Source organism: Callionymus lyra, chromosome 10 (genome assembly GCF_982586985.1).
Source record: "Callionymus lyra chromosome 10, fCalLyr1.hap1.1, whole genome shotgun sequence".
Taxonomy (NCBI): Eukaryota; Metazoa; Chordata; class Actinopteri; order Syngnathiformes; family Callionymidae; genus Callionymus; species Callionymus lyra.
The window spans coordinates 2,511,429-2,535,864 of NC_141827.1; the positions used below are offsets into that span (position 1 = coordinate 2,511,429).

Here is a 24,436-nt window from a genome sequence, read left to right on the forward strand (position 1 = left end):
GCGTTAGCTGTTAGCAATAGCTTATCATCGTGGAAAGCGAAGGCGTGGATCGTGTGACTCGTACATCGAGTCGTGAGTCCGAGTCTTTGCAGACCACGATGTCGACACGGAGGCTCGGATGTGTAACTGTTGTCGGTCTGTGTGATTCTCGAGCTGCAGCTCATGTGCTGAACTGACGCCGGCTCACACTTGGCTTGGCTGCTTCCCGCCCTCGCCCCGGCATCACCGTACAGATCCTGTCGGGACACGAACGTCTACAAACGGAGGTCGGTTGGACTCCGCGGTCGCTCTCGTGGGAGTCGAGGGAATCCCTGCTGAAGGGCAGCGAGTCAATAAGAGGCTCTGAGTGTGAGGCCGACAGCGCTGAACGTTCGACCTGATTCATGGCTCGATACAGCGGCGCCTTCGTTCCATCACGCCGTCCTGAGCGTCACTCAGATTTATCTGGACGCGTGTGTGTGTGTCCTGACGCACACTTCTTTATCTGCGACACACCCCGGTGTCAACACTATTGATGTGTCGCTGTGTTTGTTATTTAGCTGTAACTGTTTGTGTTTGTGTGTGTGTGTGTGTGTTTGTGTGTGTGTGTGTCTTACACTGACCTGCCTTATGACGCAATAATACATACATGTTCTTAATGTGGCCACATGAGTGTATTATATTCATGTCGTGAGATGAATGACAAAAATACATGTTTTTAGAGTAAATTCCCAGATGTAAAAAAGACAATAAAAAGACAAGTTGACAGTAGAAAATAAATGAATATGTCAAGAAAATATAAGAAATGAAAGTAAAGAAATTCAAGGAAGAAGAATCATGTATTTAATGAGTAAATAAAGTCAAGTCAATAACAACATTTTTTTTTTTTTAACTAAATGGTATAAATAAAACGTGTGTTTATATAATTTGATAATACTTTCATTAGAAATCAATAGCGATTGAGAATCCAATCATATCATGACAAAGATAATTATAGTATAATTTATATGTAATGCGTTACATTGGTTTGAACAGTTGCAGAAATAAAACTGAATTCTATTTGTCTTTAATCTGAGAAGTTTCGAGGACTCAAGTCATTTTATTTTCCTTCTAACTTCTTCTTTTTTGCCAAGTTATTGTCCTGAGGCTGAATCTTGGATGATCTTTGTTTCCTGTTGAATGCTTGAACCTCCTGATCAAAGACCTGCAGATCTTCTGTGCCGACCATCCGTGCGTCACTCTATTGATTCTCTCGTAACGACCGTGTCCACTTCCAGCACGACAACATCTCCATCCATTAAGTTTTAATTCACGAGCGGACGTTACATCTGCCGGCGACGCAGCGTCTGAGTCCGGCTTCAAAGAGCCATCAGTCACTCCAGCAGATATTAACAGTCGGCTTTTATTTCTGGAGGAACAGACTCGTTTGATCTCATCGTCTGAGAATAGATGGAACTGACTCTTTATATAACTGTGGGTGTGTAGGTGGGTGCGTGATGGTGTGTGTGTGTGCAGGTGTGTGTGCTTCACTGTCTATAGTTTGTCCTGGTGCGTTATCAAAAAAATAAATTCATGTCATTATAAGACAAACTTCACTTTCTACATCTGGTCGTTTCTATGCTACGATGACGATGTTGTCGAGAGCGACTTGTGTTATTGTGTTATTTCTATCGCGAACAGAAGGACACACACACACACACACTTGGTAATTATCAGTCACTTTTTAAACGACTAATACTTGTTTTTAATGGTCTCAGTTCTGACCTAAACCAAAGTAAATCTACACAAAACAACACATATTTTGATGTGTATATATTTATTCTCATTGATGGAACATAAAGAGTTGAAGCATATTTAAGATGCATTTTACTTTGTGGATTTCCTTCTTATTCTGCCCAAAAAACACTTAAATATTTGATGTTTTTAATCCTTTTAAGCATAATTATCGAAGTAACACTGTAGCAACTATGGACGACAACATTAGAGATATTTATCCTTAAAGCAAGATGGACCTCAACTCTTGATATATATTTAAAGTGTGTATGTGTGTTGTTGTGCTGTGTGACTCTATTGTATCATCAGTGTGTGTGTTGTTGTGATGTGTGACTCTATTGTATCATCAGTGTGTGTGTGTTGTTGTGATGTGTGACTCTATTGTATCATCAGTGTGTGTGTGTGTTGTGATGTGTGACTCTATTGTATCATCAGTGTGTGTGTGTTGTTGTGATGTGTGACTCTATTGTATCATCAGTGTATGTGTTGTTGTGATGTGTGACTCTATTGTATTATCAGTGTGTGTGTTGTTGTGATGTGTGACTCTATTGTATCATCAGTGTATGTGTTGTTGTGATGTGTGACTCTATTGTATCATCAGTGTGTGTGTGTTGTTGTGGTGTGTGACTCTATTGTATCGTCAGTGTGTGTGTGTTGTTGTGATGTGTGACTCTATTGTATCATCAGTGTATGTGTTGTTGTGATGTGTGACTCTATTGTATCATCAGTGTGTGTGTTGTTGTGATGTGTGACTCTATTGTATCATCAGTGTATGTGTTGTTGTGATGTGTGACTCTATTGTATCATCAGTGTGTGTGTTGTTGTGATGTGTGACTCTATTGTATCATCAGTGTGTGTGTGTGTGTTGTTGTGATGTGTGACTCTATTGTATCATCAGTGTGTGTGTGTGTGTGTTGTTGTGATGTGTGACTCTATTGTATCATCAGTGTGTGTTTGTACAAAACTCTTTTTTCATTTAAATATTAATAGAAAATGATCTTAAGCTCCGCCCACTGAAAACACTTTGTTTTTCTGGAGATGAAATCTTGTTGACCATAACCACACCCACTCTGCAATGATTGGTCAAGCATTGAGGTTTGTCACTGCGCGTCATCAATGGTCTCCACCTCCAAGGGACTCGTTGTATGAACAAAGCGTGATTACAGCTGGAGGAGGAGTGAAGCCATTATTACATCATAATGGACTCTCGTAACCTCTCGTTCGTCCAGATTTCAGAGCAACTTTATAAAGTAATAAAGTGTAAAACATGGTCATGATGAGAAGTTACTGCGTCTTGAAGAACATTCACTACATGAGACCAGAGTTGATACTAGTTGATGTTCAAGTATGTTGTGCTGTGCAGTTAAGTTTCTAAAAATAAAAATATATTTTTAACGAGGGAAATGTTTATTTAAGAGGATGATCCAAATAATGAGGCCTCAGGAGAGAATAAATGAATCCACGAGTGTTTATCTCAACGTTTCCTCTGCGTCATCAAATCTATTTAAAAACATCTGAAACACACTTAAAAACGTCTCGTTCTCAGACGTTCAAGCGATCGACCGACAGGATCGAGCTCCTCTCACTCTGACGCTGAATGAAAGGATTTCTTCGTCTAATTCTCCCGCAGAACGACTGGACTTAAGGAATAATCTGGACCTGAGCCTGTTACAGTCCATTAGCTTCACTCCGGCGCGACTTTCACCTTTCACAGAAACTGTAAACACAAGCTTAGCCCAGTTCTTAGTGCTGACCAGGGAAATTGATTTGACCAGGAACAGAAGTTTTACTACGTCATGGATGTTTGGAACGACATTCTACATTTGAATGCTTTCAAACATTCTGTCCCTTGCTGAGACGCTGCTTGGCTGCTTCCCCACTCAGCAGTGACTCTGAGAAAGAATGATTCCTTTAACTGGTTTGTGTTCTGATCAGGTTGTCGAGTGAGTGAGACGATCCTGGAGTGAATGAAATGAAATGATCGTTGCAAGCTGTGGTTTGTTTGAACGCTAACTAGCTAACTAGGCTACACAGGCTAATGTGTCGTGTTCTTGCGAACGATCACTCGTTCTTTTCTCGTCTACATTGGACGTCGGCATCATTGTTCTCTGAAAATAAATGTTTCTAAGATGTGTGTAGACATGTTTCTTAAATGTTGTAACTAGAACAGAAGCATGTGGTTTGAACTTTAAGGGCTGGAAGGAAAGTAAGACTGAGTGGGTTGGACTTGAGCAGCGGATTGTTATCCGTGAACTACATTTTGTTCGGATTAAAGCTTCTCTTTGGACGTTTGAATGAACAGACGTTCGTCTCTGACTCAGATGTGTTGCCAGTAAACAGATGCTTCGTTGAGATTTTCTAGATGAGAAAATGATATAATTCCTTCCTGCTCGTCGTCTCCATCTGTGTTTTCTCAGCAGGAATCTTTGAGGGACTGATCGTAACATCATTTATTTTCATCTGTTGTCGTCGTGTAATGACACGACCTTCAACTTGTGTTTCACAGCGACTGCTCTGATCCATCTCTTCATCCTCGGGTTCTTCTCAAAGGTCGTGTTGGACGTCAGAGCTCAACAGGCGTTCGTCTAGTTTGTTGCTTCACTGTGTTCTCCCGCAGTGCATTATGGGTCACATCCAGTAATATTAGACAAAAACGATATTCTGTTGATTTTGTTTCTGTGCTGAGCCTCTTCAGACAGAGTCACGGTTCGTTCTTGACAAATACTGCAAAGAATACTGCATTAAAAAGTACTTTTTTTCTGTTAAAATGTTTTGTAACACTTAGTTTCAGTTGTGAGTCCTCGTCCACATGACTTTAAAATAATTGTACCATTTATTAAACATCACAATCTCATGAAAGTCATTCGTCCAGTTCACCAAACACTTCCTGGTCCTCAGGACAGACGAGCAGCTCACGGGCCTGAGACTCGTCGAAGCTTCACAGTCTCTTGAGTCCAACTCTGGTAGATTTTTAAACACTTTTTTAAACACCTTGTACACACACTTTATAAATGATGCTAACAATTTAGCTTGTTAGCATACGCTGAAGACGGACAAAAAGATTATAAATGATCAAATGTTTTCCATATACATATCGCACGTGCCATCATCGCGATATGGATATTTTTTCAATACATGTTCAGCCTCAGTTTGTTGTAATCCATAGATTGACTTTCATTCTAATACATATATTTGTCACTGAAGCTGAACGCCATAGTTTTGTGCTGGTCAGCAGAACTTTGACCTCTCGGGTGACCCTGCGGGGGGTCAGCGTGATGATTATGACCAGAGGGGAAAGTGAAACGGTGGTTGCCATAGCAATTGAGTCGCATGTGGCCGGCAACGGTAAAGGTCGAAGATCACGTCAGAAGATGCAGGTGTGACTGGAGCGTCTGAAGGAGAGAAAGATGAGGTTATGTTCTTCCATGTTACCTGCTGCTAGAAGATCCTTTCATTCTTTTCATTCAAACAAACGCAACAGTGTGATCTGTAACATCCACTTCATGTTGTAGCTGCAGCGCGAGCTCGATCTAAAAGAATCCTCCGTTAAATAAGCGCACAGACGTGGACGTGTCGTCCATAATTACATCTGGTCGATCAGACTCCCGGAGGCGACTCGGCGTAGAAGCTTCGACCTCCGTCGCCTCCTGTGCTTTGAATCTGACGCATCATTTGTTCGTTCAGCAGAGACGCCCCGAGTTCCCGTTTGTGCGAGAGATCTTCCTGGAACAGTCTACTGTGGGGGTTTGATCTACATGGTAATCCTGCACCACGACATGTGAATGTGGGTCAATCACAGCATCAGGATCACAGAACATCTCAGAGTCGCCTCCATACGTCGTGACTCGTCCTGTGTCGCCGACTTAATGCTCCTCATTCCTCCACTTTCTATTCCCCTCGTCCTCTCGCCGCACATCTGTCCCTGGGGGTCGACCCGTCCTAGAATAAACATCGGCAGCCGGCTTTGTCTCCATGGCAACGGCTGCACATGATGAAGAGGAGGTGAAGAGAGGTTCTGGTGGAGACGCTTGTTTCGTCCGGCGTTCGACGACCTCATTAGTTTCGTACGAACACGGATGATGATAAAAATATACACGTGTTCAACAACCACCGGATCTGCTTTATTTCAATGATGTTTTTTATTTAAATGATGTTTTTCAATCACACAGACGTCCAAATATAAGAACACGAATCCTTCCAGATATTCATTTGTTTGTAGCTTCACTTGTTGGTAATAACTTTCTCTTGTGATGCTCGTTTCATTCAAACACTAACATACATGGTATAAAAACATCTTATATTCACTTGACTGTGTATTATTCCAGAAGATTTGTATTATTATTGGATGATTCTAAAATATGTTACATTATCTCCAGCAAACTTGATCCTTTAGCCTAAAATATCTTGTTTATTCCAGAGACAAATAACCTCAAATGATTTGTTGTTAAAAGTAATTTCTTCATTTCATTCCATGTCTGTCGGAGTCTCTTCCCTCATTTCTCTTTCCACTTATTCCTAAAATATGTTGTCTTCTTCCTTTGACAACGATAAAGTCACGAACAACCTTATGATCTTAACAATGTGTTCCATCTGCATTTATTTCAAGTTTTTATTCATGTTCTCTCTTCGTAGAAACCGGAAATAAATCCTGGTTTGTTAAGTTAAACCAATTTTTTTTTAATCGTTCCATTTTTCATCATCATCATAGTATATTTAAAATAGCACTGGCTCGACTCATTATGTTGTTTTGTTGTTGTTTTCGTGGGATTCAATGATTCCACGAGACTCTAATAATGATCCGATGTGTCAGTTTAAACATTAGTTGTCAACAACAAGTGTTGTCGAGGAATCTGATGAGATGTTCGCTGGATTCTTGTATTAAACATTAGGCTAAAATGTATTTTTATGATAATATCTGAAACATCTCTATGTTCTTTAGTTCTTCTCACGACGGCCTCTCAATTAAGTCTGACGGCTGCAAGTGGCCCCCGGGCCAGGTGTTCCTCCACAGGTCAACCCCCCCCCCCTTGTGGTGACGGCGCTAATGTTTTCTAGCGACTGAGGTCAAAAGGGTCACGTCCGCCCCGTCGAGCCTGTTACTTGATCTAAGCTCGCCGTGACCTCTGACCCCGCGAAAACCCCGATTATCCGAGCGGTCGCCTTCAATTAGAGCTTTTCCTTCTTCGCGCCGGAGGAAGTGATGGATTGATCCGCTGAAGCTCGAGTGTTTGTTGTTCTTTCTTCCTCCAACACTTGTCTAAATATTATCAGTTCCACCCTTGAGCCGATCTGTCGGCAGGGAGTCGGTGCAGATGTTTATTCTGAGGGACAGATTTACTGAGAGTTTTGATGCAACTGGAGGATTTATCTGCGTCATGTTGTGGCTTCAAACTTTGAATCAGTTGGATTGAAATGCTGTTGTTTTAAGCAATTACTCATATTTTTAATTATTTTATTTTATTAGTGTTTAATAAAAAAACAAATCGATTTTCTAAATCTTTAAAAAAGATTTATTTCTCTAATTAAGGTAAGGTAAGGTAAGGTAAAAAAAAATTTTTTTTTTCCAGTAGCCACAGAAAATATAGCAATTTTTCATTAAAAATAAAATAAAATAAAAAATAATAATAAATCTAAATTCAATATTATTTTATTTTGTGACTTTTAAATTCAGTAAAATGTAATAAAATAATTGGTATAATATTTCTTAATCTAACCGGACTAATCCAATCGAGCACTGAGACACTCACTATAATTTATAACTCATAATTGACGACAAACATTATTTGAAAATGTTGTTTTGATGCTCAAGTGTTTCGTCACATGATCGTCTGTGCGTCGCGTGATTGGCTGAGAGTTCGATCCAGTAGCTCTGTGCTCTGTTGCTTTAGTCTGGAGACTCTGTTATACCAACATTTATATTGAGTTTAAAAGACCAGTTATTCAAAAACATTTAATTTAGAACATTTGTTTTTTATTGATTAGAATTAGAAACTTAATGAGGAGGAATGTGAATTAATTAAGCAAAATAATGAGGAAAAATACATTTTAATTCATTTAATTTAACATTTAAATCCATTATTTATAAAAATGATTAAATGCAACAAGATTTCAAGAACAAAAGCTTGAACATTAATATCTGATGACACTGATCCACTCCCTGAGGGTCGCGGGGTCACGTGTGTGAGGAAGTCGACCATCAGTCTGATGATGATGCTGCTGATGACATCACAGGAACCTCCCACCCTCAGGGAAGGTCATGTGATCGCGGCTGCCAAGGTCGTTTCCTCCGACACAGGAAGTCCCTCACGTTTCTTCTCCAGATCTTTATTCATGGTTTGACTTCAAGATGTTCCTGGATCAGCTGAGTTTCCTCTCGCCGCCGCCGACCTTGAGGCGGTGGCTTCATCTGTTGATGGTGCAACATGAGGAGGCCCCGGGGCCGGCCTGGTAACTGACACCACTTCCTGTCCTCGTGCAGACCCAGACCTGATGGTGTCGTGTTGCTCGTCGCCAACAAAGAGCTGCAGCTTCTCCTCAAACCATGAGTCACACGTGACCTTCGGAGGTTTGACCTCTGGCGTCGTCTCGAGGGTCCAGGACGAGCCGACGTAAATCACAGCAGCGCGATGTGCAGGCGAGTCGTGAGGAATGTTGAGGAGGCTTCAGGACCAGGGGCCACACTTTAGTCTGCATACATTAGCACAGTCCAGGTGAGAGTGATGGAAGGTTGTTGGTTCGATTCCAGCTCGAGGAAGACTTTCTGTGTAGAGTTGGTTTACTGTGTGGGTTTACTCCGCTCACTCTGGTTTACTCCTAAGTCCAGTGACGGACAGACGAGATGGTTTTGCTAAGAAAAGATTGTTCTACTTAAATATTGTCATGACAGAATTGTATGTGTTTTGAGTATTTTTTCTTTCATATTTTATTATTATCAAAGTTGTTTTATAGTATTTCAATAGAATAATGTACTGGACAATACTACACATATATACTTGTTACTACACTATCACAACACCAGAGTCAAGTACTGGACAATACTACACATAAATACTTGTTACTACACTATCACAACACCAGAGTCAAGTACTGGACAATACTACACATATATACTTGTTACTATACTATCACAACACCAGAGTCAAGTACTGGACAATACTACACATATATACTTGTTACTATACTATCACAACACCAGAGTCAAGTACTGGACAATACTACACATATATACTTGTTACTACACTATCACAACACCAGAGTCAAGTACTGGACAATACTACACATATATACTTGTTACTATACTATCACAACACCAGAGTCAAGTACTGGACAATACTACACATATATACTTGTTACTACACTATCACAACACCAGAGTCAAGTACTGGACAATACTACACATATATACTTGTTACTACACTATCACAACACCAGAGTCAAGTACTGGACAATACTACACATATATACTTGTTACTACACTATCACAACACCAGAGTCAAGTACTGGACAATACTACACATATATACTTGTTACTACACTATCACAACACCAGAGTCAAGTACTGGACAATACTACACATATACACTTGTTACTACACTATCACAACACCAGAGTCAAGTACTGGACAATACTACACATATATACTTGTTACTACACTATCACAACACCAGAGTCAAGTACTGGACAATACTACACATATATACTTGTTACTACACTATCACAACACCAGAGTCAAGTACTGGACAATACTACACATATATACTTGTTACTATACTATCACAACACCAGAGTCAAGTACTGGAAAATACTACACATATACACTTGTTACTACACTATCACAACACCAGAGTCAAGTACTGGACAATACTACACATATATACTTGTTACTACACTATCACAACACCAGAGTCAAGTACTGGACAATACTACACATATATACTTGTTACTACACTATCACAACACCAGAGTCAAGTACTGGACAATACTACACATAAATACTTGTTACTACACATATATACTTGTTACTACACTATCACAACACCAGAGTCAAGTACTGGACAATACTACACATATATACTTGTTACTACACTATCACAACACCAGAGTCAAGTACTGGACAATACTACACATATATACTTGTTACTACACTATCACAACACCAGAGTCAAGTACTGGACAATACTACACATATATACTTGTTACTACACTATCAACAGACACACACCTTGTTTTGAAATAAACATGAAAGAAAAGACAATTTCAAAATAAGACTAATACTTCCTGTTACACTCAGTACAGTTACTATCAAGATATACTTGGACTATTAAAAGATTTTGATCCCTCTCAGCTAAATTGTGAGTGTGTGTGTGTAGTAATGATCGTCTCTGTGTGTCTTGTGATGGGATGGAGACTTGTTTAGGGCGTCCCCTGCCTCTCACCCTATGCAGCTGGGACAGACCCCCCCTTGTAGTAAACCATAGACAATAATTACAACGTTTGCTTCTGGCTCCGCCCACCGTGAGAACAACGTACTGATGTGTTGTGGAATCTTGAAAACTGAAGCGTCTCCACCACATTCAACAGCATTTGAACATGAGTTCATCTCAGTACTGTAACAATAATGCAAATGAATGCAACCACCGTCTCCGACCAATAGCTTAAACGGTTTAATCATGGAGTAAGAATATTGATGGTCACTACTTGACTTTGTTATGGTTCAAAGTTTGAGAATGTTAAACAAACGAGTGTCCATGTAGAGCAGGTGCATGACTGAGCAGGTGTCACAGTCACATGACACCTCGACTTCCTCTCGTACCTGATCCATGTTTCATGGTTAAAGCTCAGCAGCAGGAGTTTCTCCCTCAGAGCCTCACCATCATCAACATTAATGTTTCACTCTCACGAGGTTCTCGTGTTAACATGTGATCATGTGTTCCTCAGATCAGTCACGTGACCAGAGACATGGACGAGCTGCAGGACGTTCAACTGACCGAGATCAAGCCACTGCTGACCAACAAGGTGAGAGAGAGAGGGAGGGAGTGTGAGAGAGTGAGAGAGGAGGGAGAGGCGAGTGAGAGAGAGAGAGAAGAGGGAGAAAGAGTGTGTGACAGTGTGTGAGAGAGTGAGAGAGGAGGGAGAGACGAGTGAGAGAGTGCGAGAGAGAGAAGGGAGAGAGAAGGAGTGAGAGAGAGAGAGGAGGGTGAAAGGAGAGAGAGAGATGAGAGAGTGAGTTCTCTATAGGCGTGAAAACTTCCACCAGCTGAAGCTGCAGCTTCATCAAAGTGAATTATTATTAATTATTAATCACTGCTGGAGCAAAAAGAAAAGTCAACACGGCAGAGAAAGAGAGTCGAAGCCATGAAGGAACCACAGAAGAAGAAGTTTGAGTCTTAAAGAAATGAATCTGAATAAAAATAAGTCTTTCACTCGTCATTTCTCCTCCGTCGAGAGGTTTCTCTTAAGAAAAGTGGGTCAGTTTTGAACTTGACCAGGTTAACGATGACTTTGTTTGAATCTAAATTAAAAAGTAATCCTCCATCTGAAGGAGACTGACCTCTCGCGCCCCCCAGTGGTCGGTCTGTTCAACTGCGTTTAGAATCAAACCTTGTTAGAACTGATTAAAAACGACACGATCGTGAGTGAAATACATAATATAATGATGTATATCAAGTGTTGTTGTGTAACAGTGTAGCCGCCATTTTAAACATATGTTTGTGATCAAGTGAGTGTTGCTGTTTCTACATTCAAATGTAGGTCAGACTGTTACTGCTTCACAGTTTTACTAATAATGAAAACATCACACAATCAAAATGAATATTCTCTTATCTTTTACAAGTTATTTTCAAATAAAGAGTTTCATTGTCATTTAAAAACACAAATTATTTGTCAATAAAGGAAGTGGATTTCATTGACTTTTCTACACTGTATCTTGTTTTTAAAATATTGTTTTCATATTAAACACAATTAATTACACAACAATTATGAACAAATGTGAATTATAATGGTAATAAAAATAATTAAACAAACTTATACTTAAAATTAAATTTCTCTGATCTTAAAAAGTATTTTTTAACATATTCATGATCAAATATTGCAATTTTAACACATTTTTGAAACAAATGTTATGTTTTGATTAATAATTGTCGTTGATTTTCTACTCACAGTATCTTGTTTTTTAAATATATTCCTTATGAAACCCAAACATGAAAAAATATTAATTATAATAATATTGTTCATACAAATGCAACAACAAGTACCTTCTCTGACCCTGATCTTTTTTTTTTTCCCAGAATGCTCGCAACTTCCAAGACTTTGACTGCCAGGTATGTGACGTGTTTTTTTAATGTATTTTTAATGTATATTTAATGTATTTTAAATGTATCCACTTTGACATCAGCAACAAACGTCAGGTCCAGTCAGAGCTGGTTTGATCAGTTAACTCGTCGTTATTCTTTAACTCTGTCATTCATTTGTGATGCTTTGTTGTTTCAATCACGACTGAATTCAATCATTTATTGACAACGATTGATCCTCAATGTTTGATTGATGGATGGTTGATCTCTGACGCTCGTGATCATGTGATCCATCTGAGGCGGGGTTTGGTGCAGTGGACGCTGATGTGTGTCTTCTCACTGTACGTCTGTGATGCGGCGTCTGCACCTGGACTAAATATAGATGTTGCAGATGTGGGCGGAGCTTAAACAAGAGCTTCATGCGCCGACTGTCAATCAGATGATGAACGGAAATGAGAAACGTATGCTTTGATATGATGAGAAAATACATTATTATAATAAATATAATAAATATTATTTAGTGTTTATTTGTGTGAGTACAATATAAATGTGTCACCAAGAAACATCTAAGATAAAAGGCACTGTTTTTTAAAAAAGGAAGCTACAATAGATGAAAAGAAACATAAAAAAAAGATTAATAATTGTATCTTAAGCACTCGAGAAGTCAATATTATTAATTTACACTTGTGTGTAAACACCAGAAATATTTCCACATCATTTTAAATCACACCTTGTCCTGGTCAGTCACTCAGTATGTTTGTAAGAACATTTATATTTGATATTATATTTAATTTAATTTATTGTTGTAATTTGTTGTTATCACCACATCGACTAAATCAACAGAGTTAACCAAGAGTGTTGTCAGAAGTTTAAATTAAGAACATAAATGCTGAAGGTTATAGCGTGACATTGATCACGTGACGTGGAGTCGAGGACTTCCTCTGCACTTCCTCCTGCTGTTCAAGTGCTCCCTCTGCTGGCCACGTCTGCTCCTGCATCGATTCTAGTTTAGCTCGAGGTTCATCAGGGTCAGAGAGGTCACGAGAAAAGGGCGTGAAGCTGCAGACTGACCCTGAACATCGTGAGGGCAGAGAAGTGGCCATTGATCCACCTGTCATGGTTCCAGGACTTTTATAATAAAACATCTGTTTATTATTATCTCATGTTTGTCTGGACAGTTCAGGTATATATATATATATATATATATATATATTATATCTCTGTAATCATTTGTCTAGATTAATATATCTCTTTAATCATTTGTCTCGACTCCTGCAACAAAAATGTTGTTTTAAAAAAAAATATATATATATATATATATATATATATATATATATATATACATATTATTTTGTATTATATTGTTTTTAATTCATGAAAATGTTGTTTTAAAAATACATATATATCTCTGTAGTCATTTTGTCAAGCCCTCCTGGATATGATTGCAATAATGCGGAAACCAGCAGATGGCGCTGCAGGCCTGCGATGGTGTGTCTCTTGAGTCCAGGAAACACCTTCATCACTGCAGCAGCGTCTCTGTTGTTGTGACGCTCGCTACGGTGGCTCTCGTGGAACAAACCTCCTGCTGTTGTTGTTCACAGAAGAAAGTGTTCGAACGTCAGACGTTGTGTAGACGCCAGAGAAGCTTGTGTAGCACAGACGAGATTGTGTTGTTTTGAGCAGCTGTGAATCAATATGTCAACACTAGAGGGGGCGGGGCCTGAGGGGCCTGAGGGCGGGGCCTGAGGTGACTCTGCAGCAGCTGAAGATCAATGAATCTAAAGCCTCTCAATGTGACGCTGATGCGACAATATTGTCAAAGTCAGCCTTTTTGCACCGAGTCCTTCTCCTCGCTCCGGCTCGTCCATCTGCACCCCATCACCCCATCACCCACCCGTACCCCCCCCTCATCCTCCCCCTCCCTCCACATGACCGTGAGCCGACCAATCGCACGCCCCGCTGGCTGAATGCAGTGACGCGCCGCGACTACTAAACACAATCTGCAGTCTCACTCCCTCCCTCCTGCCGTAGTCCACCTCCTCTGTGTTCACCCTCATTCACGTTTGTCCTCTCTCTCCATCGTTCTCTCGCTTCCCAGCCTCACCCTGAACCCCTCCTCCTCCTCCTCCTCTTCCTCCTCCTCCTCCTCCTCCATCCGTCCGGAGGTCTTCAGTGCTGCTCAGTGGTTCACGTCGTAGCATTAAGACCCTGCTCTCCTGCGTGGGAACAACATGTCAACTATTCTGGACCTGGACCAGGTGACGTGCTCTGGCAATGCAGTGGTGAGTGACGCGACACCTTCTCCGGTGGATGTCAGTCGTCCTCCTGGAGAGCAGGAGTCGCTCTTGTGTAGCTGTGTGTAGCTGTGTGTAGCCGTGTGTTGCTGCAGGACTGGTCATGTGTTGTGTAGCCGTGTGTTGCTGCAGGACTGGTCACGTGTTGTGTTGCTGTGGTCAGCAGCTGTGGTGCAGGGGGTTCGTCCGAAGCGAGGTCACCGAGTCGCCGAGCGTCTGTGATGTTTGTCTCGTCCACGCTTCATGTCGTCGGGTCAGACGAGGTGCGGCGCTGACATGACTGCGGCGCCGACGTGTGTGCGACTCGTGTGTTGTGCGGTTGTGCGACGACTCCTTCCTGCTTCGGTCGAGCTTCGGATCTTCCTCCTGGACTCCCGGGCGAGACTGACCCGACACCCACGAGCTCTGTTGTCGCCTCAACACCAATGTTGATCTTTTGGTTCCCGCCGAGCCCCACCCCACCTCAGTATGACCCGATCCACACGTATGTTTGACCTGATCCACACGTATGTTTGACCCCATCCACACGTATGTTTGACCCGATCCACACGTATGTTTGACCCAATCCACACGTATGTTTGACCCGATCCACACGTATGTTTGACCCGATCCACACGTATGTTTGACCCGATCCACACGTATGTTTGACCCGATCCACACGTATGTTTGACCCGATCCACACGTATGTTTGACCCGATCCACACGTATGTTTGACCCCATCCACACGTATGTTTGACCCCATCCACACGTATGTTTGACCCCATCCACACGTATGTTTGACCCCATCCACACGTATGTTTGACCCGATCCACACGTATGTTTGACCCGATCCACACGTATGTTTGACCCGATCCACACGTATGTTTGACCTGATCCACACGTATGTTTGACCCGATCCACACGTATGTTTGAACCCATCCACACGTATGTTTGAACCCATCCACACGTATGTTTGACCTGCAGACGCCGTACATGAGAGCGACACCAGAACCACTTGTTTGGATCGGATCTCACTGACGGGACGTTAAGGCACTTTGGGTGGACTGTTAAGTTTTTGCTGACTCATGATAAAGGTGGGGGAGGGGGTGGTCTTCAGGGGCAGTGACATCTTGTCGAGTCATCGTTTCCCCGAAACATCATTCCTCGTCCGTGACCCTATAGTTTGAGCCTCGAAGAATGAAACACGTCTTTTGTTTGGACCGTGACTCTGTTGACGGACACATGTCAGTCTGACGTCACACGTGAGGAACTCAAGACGATGAACACGTGAATGTTTGGACTTTTGCTGCCAGAGTTTCAGAATGTGATCAGAACTTGATAGTATTTTGATTTTTCTCAATAGTGAACATCACATTCACTTGATCATTTTGTATTTATTTTCAAGGTAGGAATTTAAATGGATGGATGGATATAACTTTATTGATCCTCTGCAGGTCTCCTTCAGGAAATTGTTTTTCCAGCTCACAGCAACACAGACGATAGATTCATGAAATAAGAACAAAGTTCAAAGTTCAATAAAAACAAAGTGCAAAATGACACAATCTAAACCTTGAGATAAAGAACAGATCATAGAAAAAGTGAACAAAGATTTACCTCAAAAATCATTTAATTAGTATCACTAAAATACTGTAATCCAACACTGTCCAGGTGTAATCCAACAGTTCTCAACTGTAATCCAACAGTTATCAACTGTAATCCAACAGTTCTCAACTGTAATCCAACAGTTCTCAACTGTAATCCAACAGTTCTCAACTATAATCCAACAGTTTTCAACTGTAATCCAACAGTTTTCAACTGTAATCCAACAATTCTCAACTGTAATCCAACAGTTCTCGACTATAATCCAACAGTTCTCAACTGTAATCCAACAGTTCTCAACTGTAATCCAACAGTTCTCAACTGTAATCCAACAGTTCTCAACTATAATCCAACAGTTTTCAACTGTAATCCAACAGTTTTCAACTGTAATCCAACAATTCTCAACTGTAATCCAACAGTTCTCGACTATAATCCAACAGTTCTCAACTGTAATCCAACAGTTCTCAACTGTAATCCAACAGTTATCAACTGTAATCCAACAGTTCTCAACTGTAATCCAACAGTTATCAACTGTAATCCAACAATTCTCAACTGTAATCCAACAGTTCTCAACTGTAATCCAACAGTTCTCAACTGTAATCCAACAGTTCTCAACTGTAATCCAACAGTTCTCAACTGTAATCCAACAGTTCTCAACTGTAATCCAACAGTTCTCAACTGTAATCCAACAGTTCTCGACTATAATCCAACAGTTCTCAACTGTAATCCAACAGTTTTCAACTGTAATCCAACAGTTTTCAACTGTAATCCAACAATTCTCAACTATAATCCAACAGTTCTCAACTGTAAATAATATCATAAACTCATTTAGTTTTTTACAAAAATGGTAAAATAGTATAATTTCAACTAAACATTTGAACTACAATCAAACTAGTTCAAGTCAAACTAAATCGAATGAGTTCTGACGACAGATTCTTCACCTCAGGCGTAGAAACCATATGTTGTGTCAACATCGTTTCAAACCGTCAGAGACGAACAGAAGCAGGTACGAAGAAGAACTGCATCACTTGTTTATTTATATTCTGTTATGTTCAGTTGGTTTTCTTTTGTCTCTGAGTTTTAAATGATGAGTTTGTGGTGAACAAGGCTGTGGGTCATTATTTAAGACCAGGAGGCTCAGACTTGGTTTAAGGGTCTTTTCGACGGAGGTCTGCAGATGGAGGTCTGTCATCGGAGGTCTGTCATCGGAGGTCTGTAGATGGAGGTCTGTAGATGGAGGTCTGTAGACGGAGGTCTGCAGATGGAGGTCTGCAGATGGAGGTCTGCCATCGGAGGTCTGTAATCGGAGGTGTGTAGACGGAGGTCTGCAGATGGAGGTCTGTCATCGGAGGTCTGCAGATGGAGGTCTGTAGACGGAGGTCTGCAGATGGAGGTCTGTAAACGGAGGTCTGTAGACAGAGGTCTGCAGATGGAGGTCTGCAGGTGGAGGTCTGAAGATGGAGGTCTGTAGATGGAGGTCTGCAGACGGAGATCTGCAGATGGAGGTCTGCAGAGTGAGGTCTGACGATGACGGTGCAGTAATGGTTCCTCCATCTCCTCGTCTGCAGGCACTCCCTCGGCGTCTTTATAATTGATGACCAGCGAGACATGTGCTCCGCCCTCCGCCCCCCCGCCCTGGCCTGCAGCACACGTCTGACCTTGACTGACGTGTTTTTAACGTGTGACTGTAAATCAACGACCTTGTCATAGACGTGCTGGAGATGAAACTTCAAGGTCACGGTAGTGTGACAGTGTTGATAAGAAACATTATTAATGTCAACAATTATTCACATGTTCCTTTAAGTTCCTCTGAGGTTCTTCTACAAGAACATCTTCATTTGAACAAATATGTTGTTTATCTGCTTCATGATTCAACAATTATTCACATGTTCCTTTAAGTTCCTCTGAGGTTCTTCTACAAGAACATCTTCATTTGAACAAATATGTTGTTTATCTGCTTCATGATTCAACAATTATTCACATGTTCCTTTAAGTTCCTCTGAGGTTCTTCCACAAGAACATCTTCATTTGAACAAATACGTTGTTCATCTGCTTCATGATCCAACAATTATTCACATGTTCCTTTAAGTTCCTCTGAGGTTCTTCCACAAGAACATCTTCATTTGAACAAATACGTTGTTTATCTGCTTCATGATCCAACAATTATTCACATGTTCCTTTAAGTTCCTCTGAGGTTCTTTTACAAGAACATCTTCATTTGAACAAATACGTTGTTTATCTGCTTCATGATCCAACAATTATTCACATGTTCCTTTAAGTTCCTCTGAGGTTCTTCCTCAAGAACATCTTCATTTGAACAAATACGTTGTTTATCTGCTTCATGATCCAACAATTATTCACATGTTCCTTTAAGTTCCTCTGAGGTTCTTCCACAAGAACATCTTCATTTAAACTCATATGTTGTTTATCTGCTTCATGATCCAACAATTATTCACATGTTCCTTTAAGTTCCTCTGAGGTTCTTCCACAAGAACATCTTCATTTAAACTCATATGTTGTTTATCTGCTTCAAGATCCAACAATTATTCACATGTTCCTTTAAGTTCCTCTGAGGTTCTTCCACAAGAACATCTTCATTTAAACTCATATGTTGTTTATCTGCTTCATGATCCAACAATTATTCACATGTTCCTTTAAGTTCCTCTGAGGTTCTTCCTCAAGAACATCTTCATTTGAACAAATATGTTGTTTATCTGCTTCATGATCCAACAATTATTCACATGTTCCTTTAAGTTCCTCTGAGGTTCTTCCACAAGAACATCTTCATTTAAACTCATATGTTGTTTATCTGCTTCATGATCCAACAATTATTCACATGTTCCTTTAAGTTCCTCTGAGGTTCTTCTACAAGAACATCTTCATTTGAACAAATATGTTGTTTATCTGCTTCAAGATCCAACAATTATTCACATGTTCCTTTAAGTTCCTCTGAGGTTCTTCTACAAGAACATCTTCATTTGAACAAATATGTTGTTTATCTGCTTCAAGATCCAACAATTATTCACATGTTCCTTTAAGTTCCTCTGAGGTTCTTCCACAAGAACATCTTCATTTAAACTCATATGTTGTTTATCTGCTTCAAGATCCAACAATTATTCACATGTTCCTTTAAGTTCCAACGAGACAGTTATCATAGTAATTATAGTTTATGTAAACTTTTATTCCTTTCTGGTTCTATTTCATGTATTTTTCTCGTATATGATGTTGTTTACGTTTTTATACTAAACAATGGTTTTGTTTGTCGTAATTTATTGTTTAGTTTATTTTACTGAACAAACATTTTCGTTCAATATATTATTTTCTACTCAGAACCCGAGTGTTTACGTGAAGAACCTGCTAGGAAATACAATTCTTCCTTTCAGTCTTTTCATCGTCCTGTTGTGTTTGTTGTGTGAGTCATTCAAACGATTGACTCATAGTTGATCTAAAGAACCGAGTCGTTCAGGGTTCTTTAGATCCACTATGAGTCATTCAAACGATTGACTCATAGTGGATCTAAAGAACCGAGTCGTTCAGGGTTCTTTAGATCCACTATGAGTCATTCAAACGATTGACTCATAGTGGATCTAAAGAACCGAGTCGCTCGTACGAGTCGTTCAGGGAAGTCGAGTCAGTTTCTTCTGGCGCGTCAAGGTCGTCCATGTGTTCCTCTGATGAGACGTTTGCAACAACAAGATAAGATTCTGGAACATTCAGTTCTCACTTGGTGAAGAACATTTGGAAGAGATGAAAGAATGTCGAGGTTCAAGGTCAAACATGAGGACAGTCGTGGACGTGATAAAGGAGGATACGACTTGCGTGGCAACCCGAGAGAAGAATCGATTAACATGTTGGATCTTCTCGCAGGAGCACGACATCGAGACCCCCCACGGCGTCCTCCACGTCACCATGAGAGGTCTGCCGAAGGGGAACCGGCCCGTCATCCTGACCTACCACGACATCGGCCTGAACCGTAAGTCAAGTCCTCGCTCGAGTCCTCGCTCGAGTCCTCGCTCGAGTCCTCGCTCGAGTCCTCGCTCGAGTCCTCGCTCGAGTCCTCGCTCGAGTCCTCCCTCGAGTCCTCGCTCGAGTCCTCCCTCGAGTCCTCCCTCGAGTCCTCGCCCGAGTCCTCGCCCGAGTCCTCGCTCGAGTCCTCCCTCGAGTCCTCGCTCGAGTCCTCCCTCGAGTCCTCCCTCGAGTCCTCGCCCGAGTCCTCGCCCGAGTCCTCGCTCGAGTCCTCGCCCGAGTCCTCGCCCGAGTCCTCGCCCGAGTCCTCCCTCGAGTCCTCCCTCGAGTCCTCGCCCGAGTCCTCGCCCGAGTCCTCCCTCGAGTCCTCCCTCAAATCCTCGCTCGAGTCCTCGCCCGAGTCCTCGCCCGAGTCCTCGCCCGAGTCCTCCCTCGAGTCCTCCCTCGAGTCCTCGCCCGAGTCCTCGCCCGAGTCCTCGCTCGAGTCCTCCCTCGAGTCCTTGCCCGAGTCCTCGCCCGAGTCCTCGCTCGAGTCCTCCCTCGAGTCCTCGCTTGAGTCCTCGCTCGAGTCCTCGCTCGAGTCCTCCCTCGAGTCCTCCCTCGAGTCCTCGCTCGAGTCCTCGCTCGAGTCCTTGCTCGAGTCCTCCCTCGAGTCCTTGCCCGAGTCCTCGCCCGAGTCCTCGCTCGAGTCCTCGCTCGAGTCCTCGCCCGAGTCCTCCCTCGAGTCCTCGCTCGAGTCCTCGCCCGAGTCCTCGCTCGAGTCCTCCCTCGAGTCCTTGCCCGAGTCCTCGCCCGAGTCCTCGCTCGAGTCCTCCCTCGAGTCCTCGCTTGAGTCCTCGCTCGAGTCCTCGCTCGAGTCCTCCCTCGAGTCCTCCCTCGAGTCCTCCCTCGAGTCCTCCCTCGAGTCCTCGCCCGAGTCCTCGCCCGAGTCCTCGCTCGAGTCCTCCCTCGAGTCCTTGCCCGAGTCCTCGCCCGAGTCCTCGCTCGAGTCCTCCCTCGAGTCCTCGCTTGAGTCCTCGCTCGAGTCCTCGCTCGAGTCCTCCCTCGAGTCCTCCCTCGAGTCCTCGCTCGAGTCCTCGCTCGAGTCCTCGCTCGAGTCCTCGCTCGAGTCCTCGCTCAAGGTTAACCAGTGTCTCCGCAGACAAGTCCTGCTTCAACACCCTCTTCAACTACGAGGACATGCAGGAGATCACGCAGCACTTCGCCGTCGTGCACGTGGACGCGCCCGGCCAGCAGGAGGCAGCCCCGCCCTTCCCCAGCGGGTGAGTCCGAAGAAAGGGGGCGGAGCCACGAAGATGTTGAAGCACTGAAGGATGTTTTTAACCATTTAATTCAATATTAAAATGTTTGTTTTGATTGAACACACTTTGATATTCTAGTTAAAATACTTGAACAAAATGTTATTTTTATCACCTTTTTAAATTCAAAATAAAACTCGGGGTAAAAAAGGGCTTAAAGTCAAAAACCGAATTGAATTCAAATATAAATTAAACCATTTTCTGATTGATTTGAATCAGAAAATCCTTCTTTATGTAGAAAATTATTCATTTCACAATTAATTTGTTTCATTCAATTATTGAAAAAAGAATTTCAATAGAGAAATGATGATCAATTATTCAAAGTAAAATATTGTGACATGTTCTTCTGATGTCTCCTCAGCTATCGTTACCCGACGATGGATGAATTGGCAGAAATGCTGCCGTCAGTCATGACTCAGCTCAAGTAAGCTCCGCCCACTGATGTCGTCCATGAACATGTTTCAACTTCTTCGTCTCTGCAGAGTCAACAGTGTGATCGGCATCGGAGTCGGAGCAGGAGCGTATGTCCTGTCTCGCTTCGCAGTGAGTCTCGTCCTTGTCCACCCTCGTCCACCCTTGTCTCCCCCTCGTCTCCCCCTCGTCTCCCACTCGTCCCCTATCGTCTCCCCTCGTCCTCCATCATCCTCTCCTCATCCTCCCTTGTCTCCCCCTCGTCCCCCTCACCCCCCCTCGTCCTCCCTTGTCTCCCCCTTCCTCTCCCCCTCTATGTCAATAATTCAGGATGGTTTTCTCTTGGTGCCTCACATTCCATCTTCTGTGCTTTCATGTGTTTCTGTCTCCCCCTCGTCCTCTCCTCGTCCACCTTTTTCCTCCCTCGTCTCCCCTAGTTTCCCCTTCGTCCTCCCTCGTCTCCCCCTCGTCCTCTCCTCGTCCCCCCTCGTCCCCCCTCGTCTCCCCCTAGTTTCCCCCTCGTCCCCCCTCGTCTCCCCCTAGTTTCCCCCTTGTACCCCCTCGTCCTCCCTCGTCTCCCCTTGTTTCCCCCTTATCCTCCCTCGTCTCCCCCTCGTCCTCTCCTCGTCCCCCCTCGTCCCCCCTCGTCTCCCCCTAGTTTCCCCCTTGTACCCCCTCGTCCTCCCTAGTCTCCCCCTAGTTCCCCCTTGTACCCCCTCGTCCTCCCTAGTCTCCCCCTAGTTTCCCCCTCGTCCCCCCTCATCCCCCTCGTCCCCCCTCGTCTCCCCCTAGTTTCCCCCTTGTCCCCCCTTGTCCCCCCTTGTCCCCCCTCCTCCCCCCTCGTCTCCCCCTAGTTTCCCCCTTGTACCCCCTCGTCCTCCCTAGTCTCCCCCTAGTTTCCCCCTTGTCCCCCCTCGTCCCCCCTCATCCTCCTCGTCCCCCCTTGTCTCCCCCTCATCCTCCTCGTCCCCCCTCGTCTCTCCCTTCCTCCCCCCCTCCAATCAAATAGCTCAGGTCTTCGGGACAGTTCTAGTCGGTGCCTCACTGTCCATCTTCTGACCTCGAGCGTTCACTTGTCTCTAGATCTGACGATGAAACAGATCAAGGTTTGGTAGGAAGTGGACTTTATGGCGTCAACGTTTGTTGTTGTTGAGAATAGAAGAGGAATCGATGGAGTGTTTCCTGTCAGTGTCTCTGGAGTCGAAACATCTTCTCTGCGTCGTGTCCACAGAGGATTTGATCTGAGATCCAGTTCTGGCCTGAAGCGCTGGAGTCTGTTGTGTCTCCGTGAAGCTGCAGCTCGTCGTGACTTTATTCTGCTCACGAGTCATGATGTGAAGGATCACAATTTTATTATATTTCAATTGAACTGTTTACTTCAGCAACTTCAGAGTCAGAGACTTTGTTTCAAAATAATTGCTTATACTACAATATCTACAATATTACCTCATTAATAAGGTAAAAATTTGCTAACGCAGCATGTTAGGCCCAAAAGTTGCTAATATAGCATGTTAGGCTAACAAGGTTGCTAATGTAGCATGTTAGGCTAACAAGGTTGCTATTGTATCATTTTAGGCTTACAAGGTTGCTAATGTAGCATGTTAGGCTCACAAGTTGCTAATGTAGCAAGCAGCATAACAAGGTTGCTAACGTAGCATCTGAGGTTAACAAGGTTGCTAATGTAGCATGTTAGGCTCACAAGTTGCTAATGTAGCAAGCAGCATAACAAGGTTGCTAACGTAGCATCTGTGGTTAACAAGGTTGCTAATGTAGCATGTTAGGCTCACAAGTTGCTAATGTAGCAAGCAGCATAACAAGGTTGTTAATGTAGCATGTTAGGCTCACAAGTTGCTAATGTAGCAAGCAGCATAACAAGGTTGCTAACGTAGCATCTGAGGCTAACAAGGTTGCTAATGTAGCATGTTAGGCTAATAAGGTTGCTATTGTATCATTTTAGGCTTACAAGGTTGCTAATGTAGCATGTTAGGCTCACAAGTTGCTAATGTAGCAAGCAGCATAACAAGGTTGCTAACGTAGCATCTGAGGTTAACAAGGTTGCTAATGTAGCATGTTAGGCTCACAAGTTGCTAATGTAGCAAGCAGCATAACAAGGTTGCTAATGTAGCATGTTAGGCTCACAAGTTGCTAATGTAGCAAGCAGCATAACAAGGTTGCTAATGTAGCATGTTAGGCTCACAAGTTGCTAATGTAGCAAGCAGCATAACAGGGTTGCTAATGTAGCAAAAATAATCAATTGAATCCGTGTAGTTTTTCAGCAACAATGTATGTACCATCATGTTCACATCCCTGACACTTGTCTTTAATTGTATTGATCTCTTGACGGAAGGTTCATCAGTATTAGTGTAATATTCCTCATAATTCAGTTGTAATCTTGACGTCCCTAAAACTCCTGTAATCACGTCATTGAACTGATGGTTGTGTGGCAGGAAGTGTGCGTTCATCTCCTCCATATAAAACATCTGAAGATCTCACTTGTGCGACCATTGTTGAGAACATGTATCTGACGAACACGTTTGTCTCTCAGCTCAACAACCCGTCCCTGGTGGAGGGTCTGGTTCTGATCAACGTGGACCCGTGTGCCGAGGGATGGATCGACTGGGCCGCCTCCAAGGTCTGTTGCTACTTCGGTCCAGAACACTTTTGCAGAAAGCTTTGGTTTAAATAATTCAGAACATCTTGGATGTTGTTTGATTCATGAGTTCTCTCCGAGTTTAAAAACATATAAAACTGAGAAATGATTCAGAGAAGCTGCTCATTTACTCTATTTTTATTATAAAATAAGAATAAATAACTTATTTTTACGTGTGAAATATCAACTGCGTCTTCA

At 42.7% G+C, this 24,436-nt stretch overlaps 1 protein-coding gene across 3 annotated transcripts in view; it reads left to right on the plus strand.

Moving 5' to 3' along the window:
* Positions 1–24,436, plus strand: part of ndrg3a (ndrg family member 3a) — a 43,102-nt gene that overhangs the window by 9,065 nt on the left and 9,601 nt on the right. For 2 of the 3 annotated variants that reach the window (XM_087801238.1, XM_087801239.1), the window contains exons 2-8: positions 10,690–10,767; positions 12,039–12,071; positions 19,781–19,886; positions 21,021–21,141; positions 21,539–21,601; positions 21,660–21,720; positions 24,134–24,220. In XM_087801238.1, coding sequence (XP_087657364.1) covers positions 10,711–10,767; positions 12,039–12,071; positions 19,781–19,886; positions 21,021–21,141; positions 21,539–21,601; positions 21,660–21,720; positions 24,134–24,220 — 528 coding nt within the window. In that variant the 5' untranslated portion in view covers positions 10,690–10,710. Of the gene's footprint in view, positions 1–10,689; positions 10,768–12,038; positions 12,072–14,112; positions 14,324–19,780; positions 19,887–21,020; positions 21,142–21,538; positions 21,602–21,659; positions 21,721–24,133; positions 24,221–24,436 lie in introns of those variants that run through there. The other variant, XM_087801240.1, reaches the window with a different exon arrangement.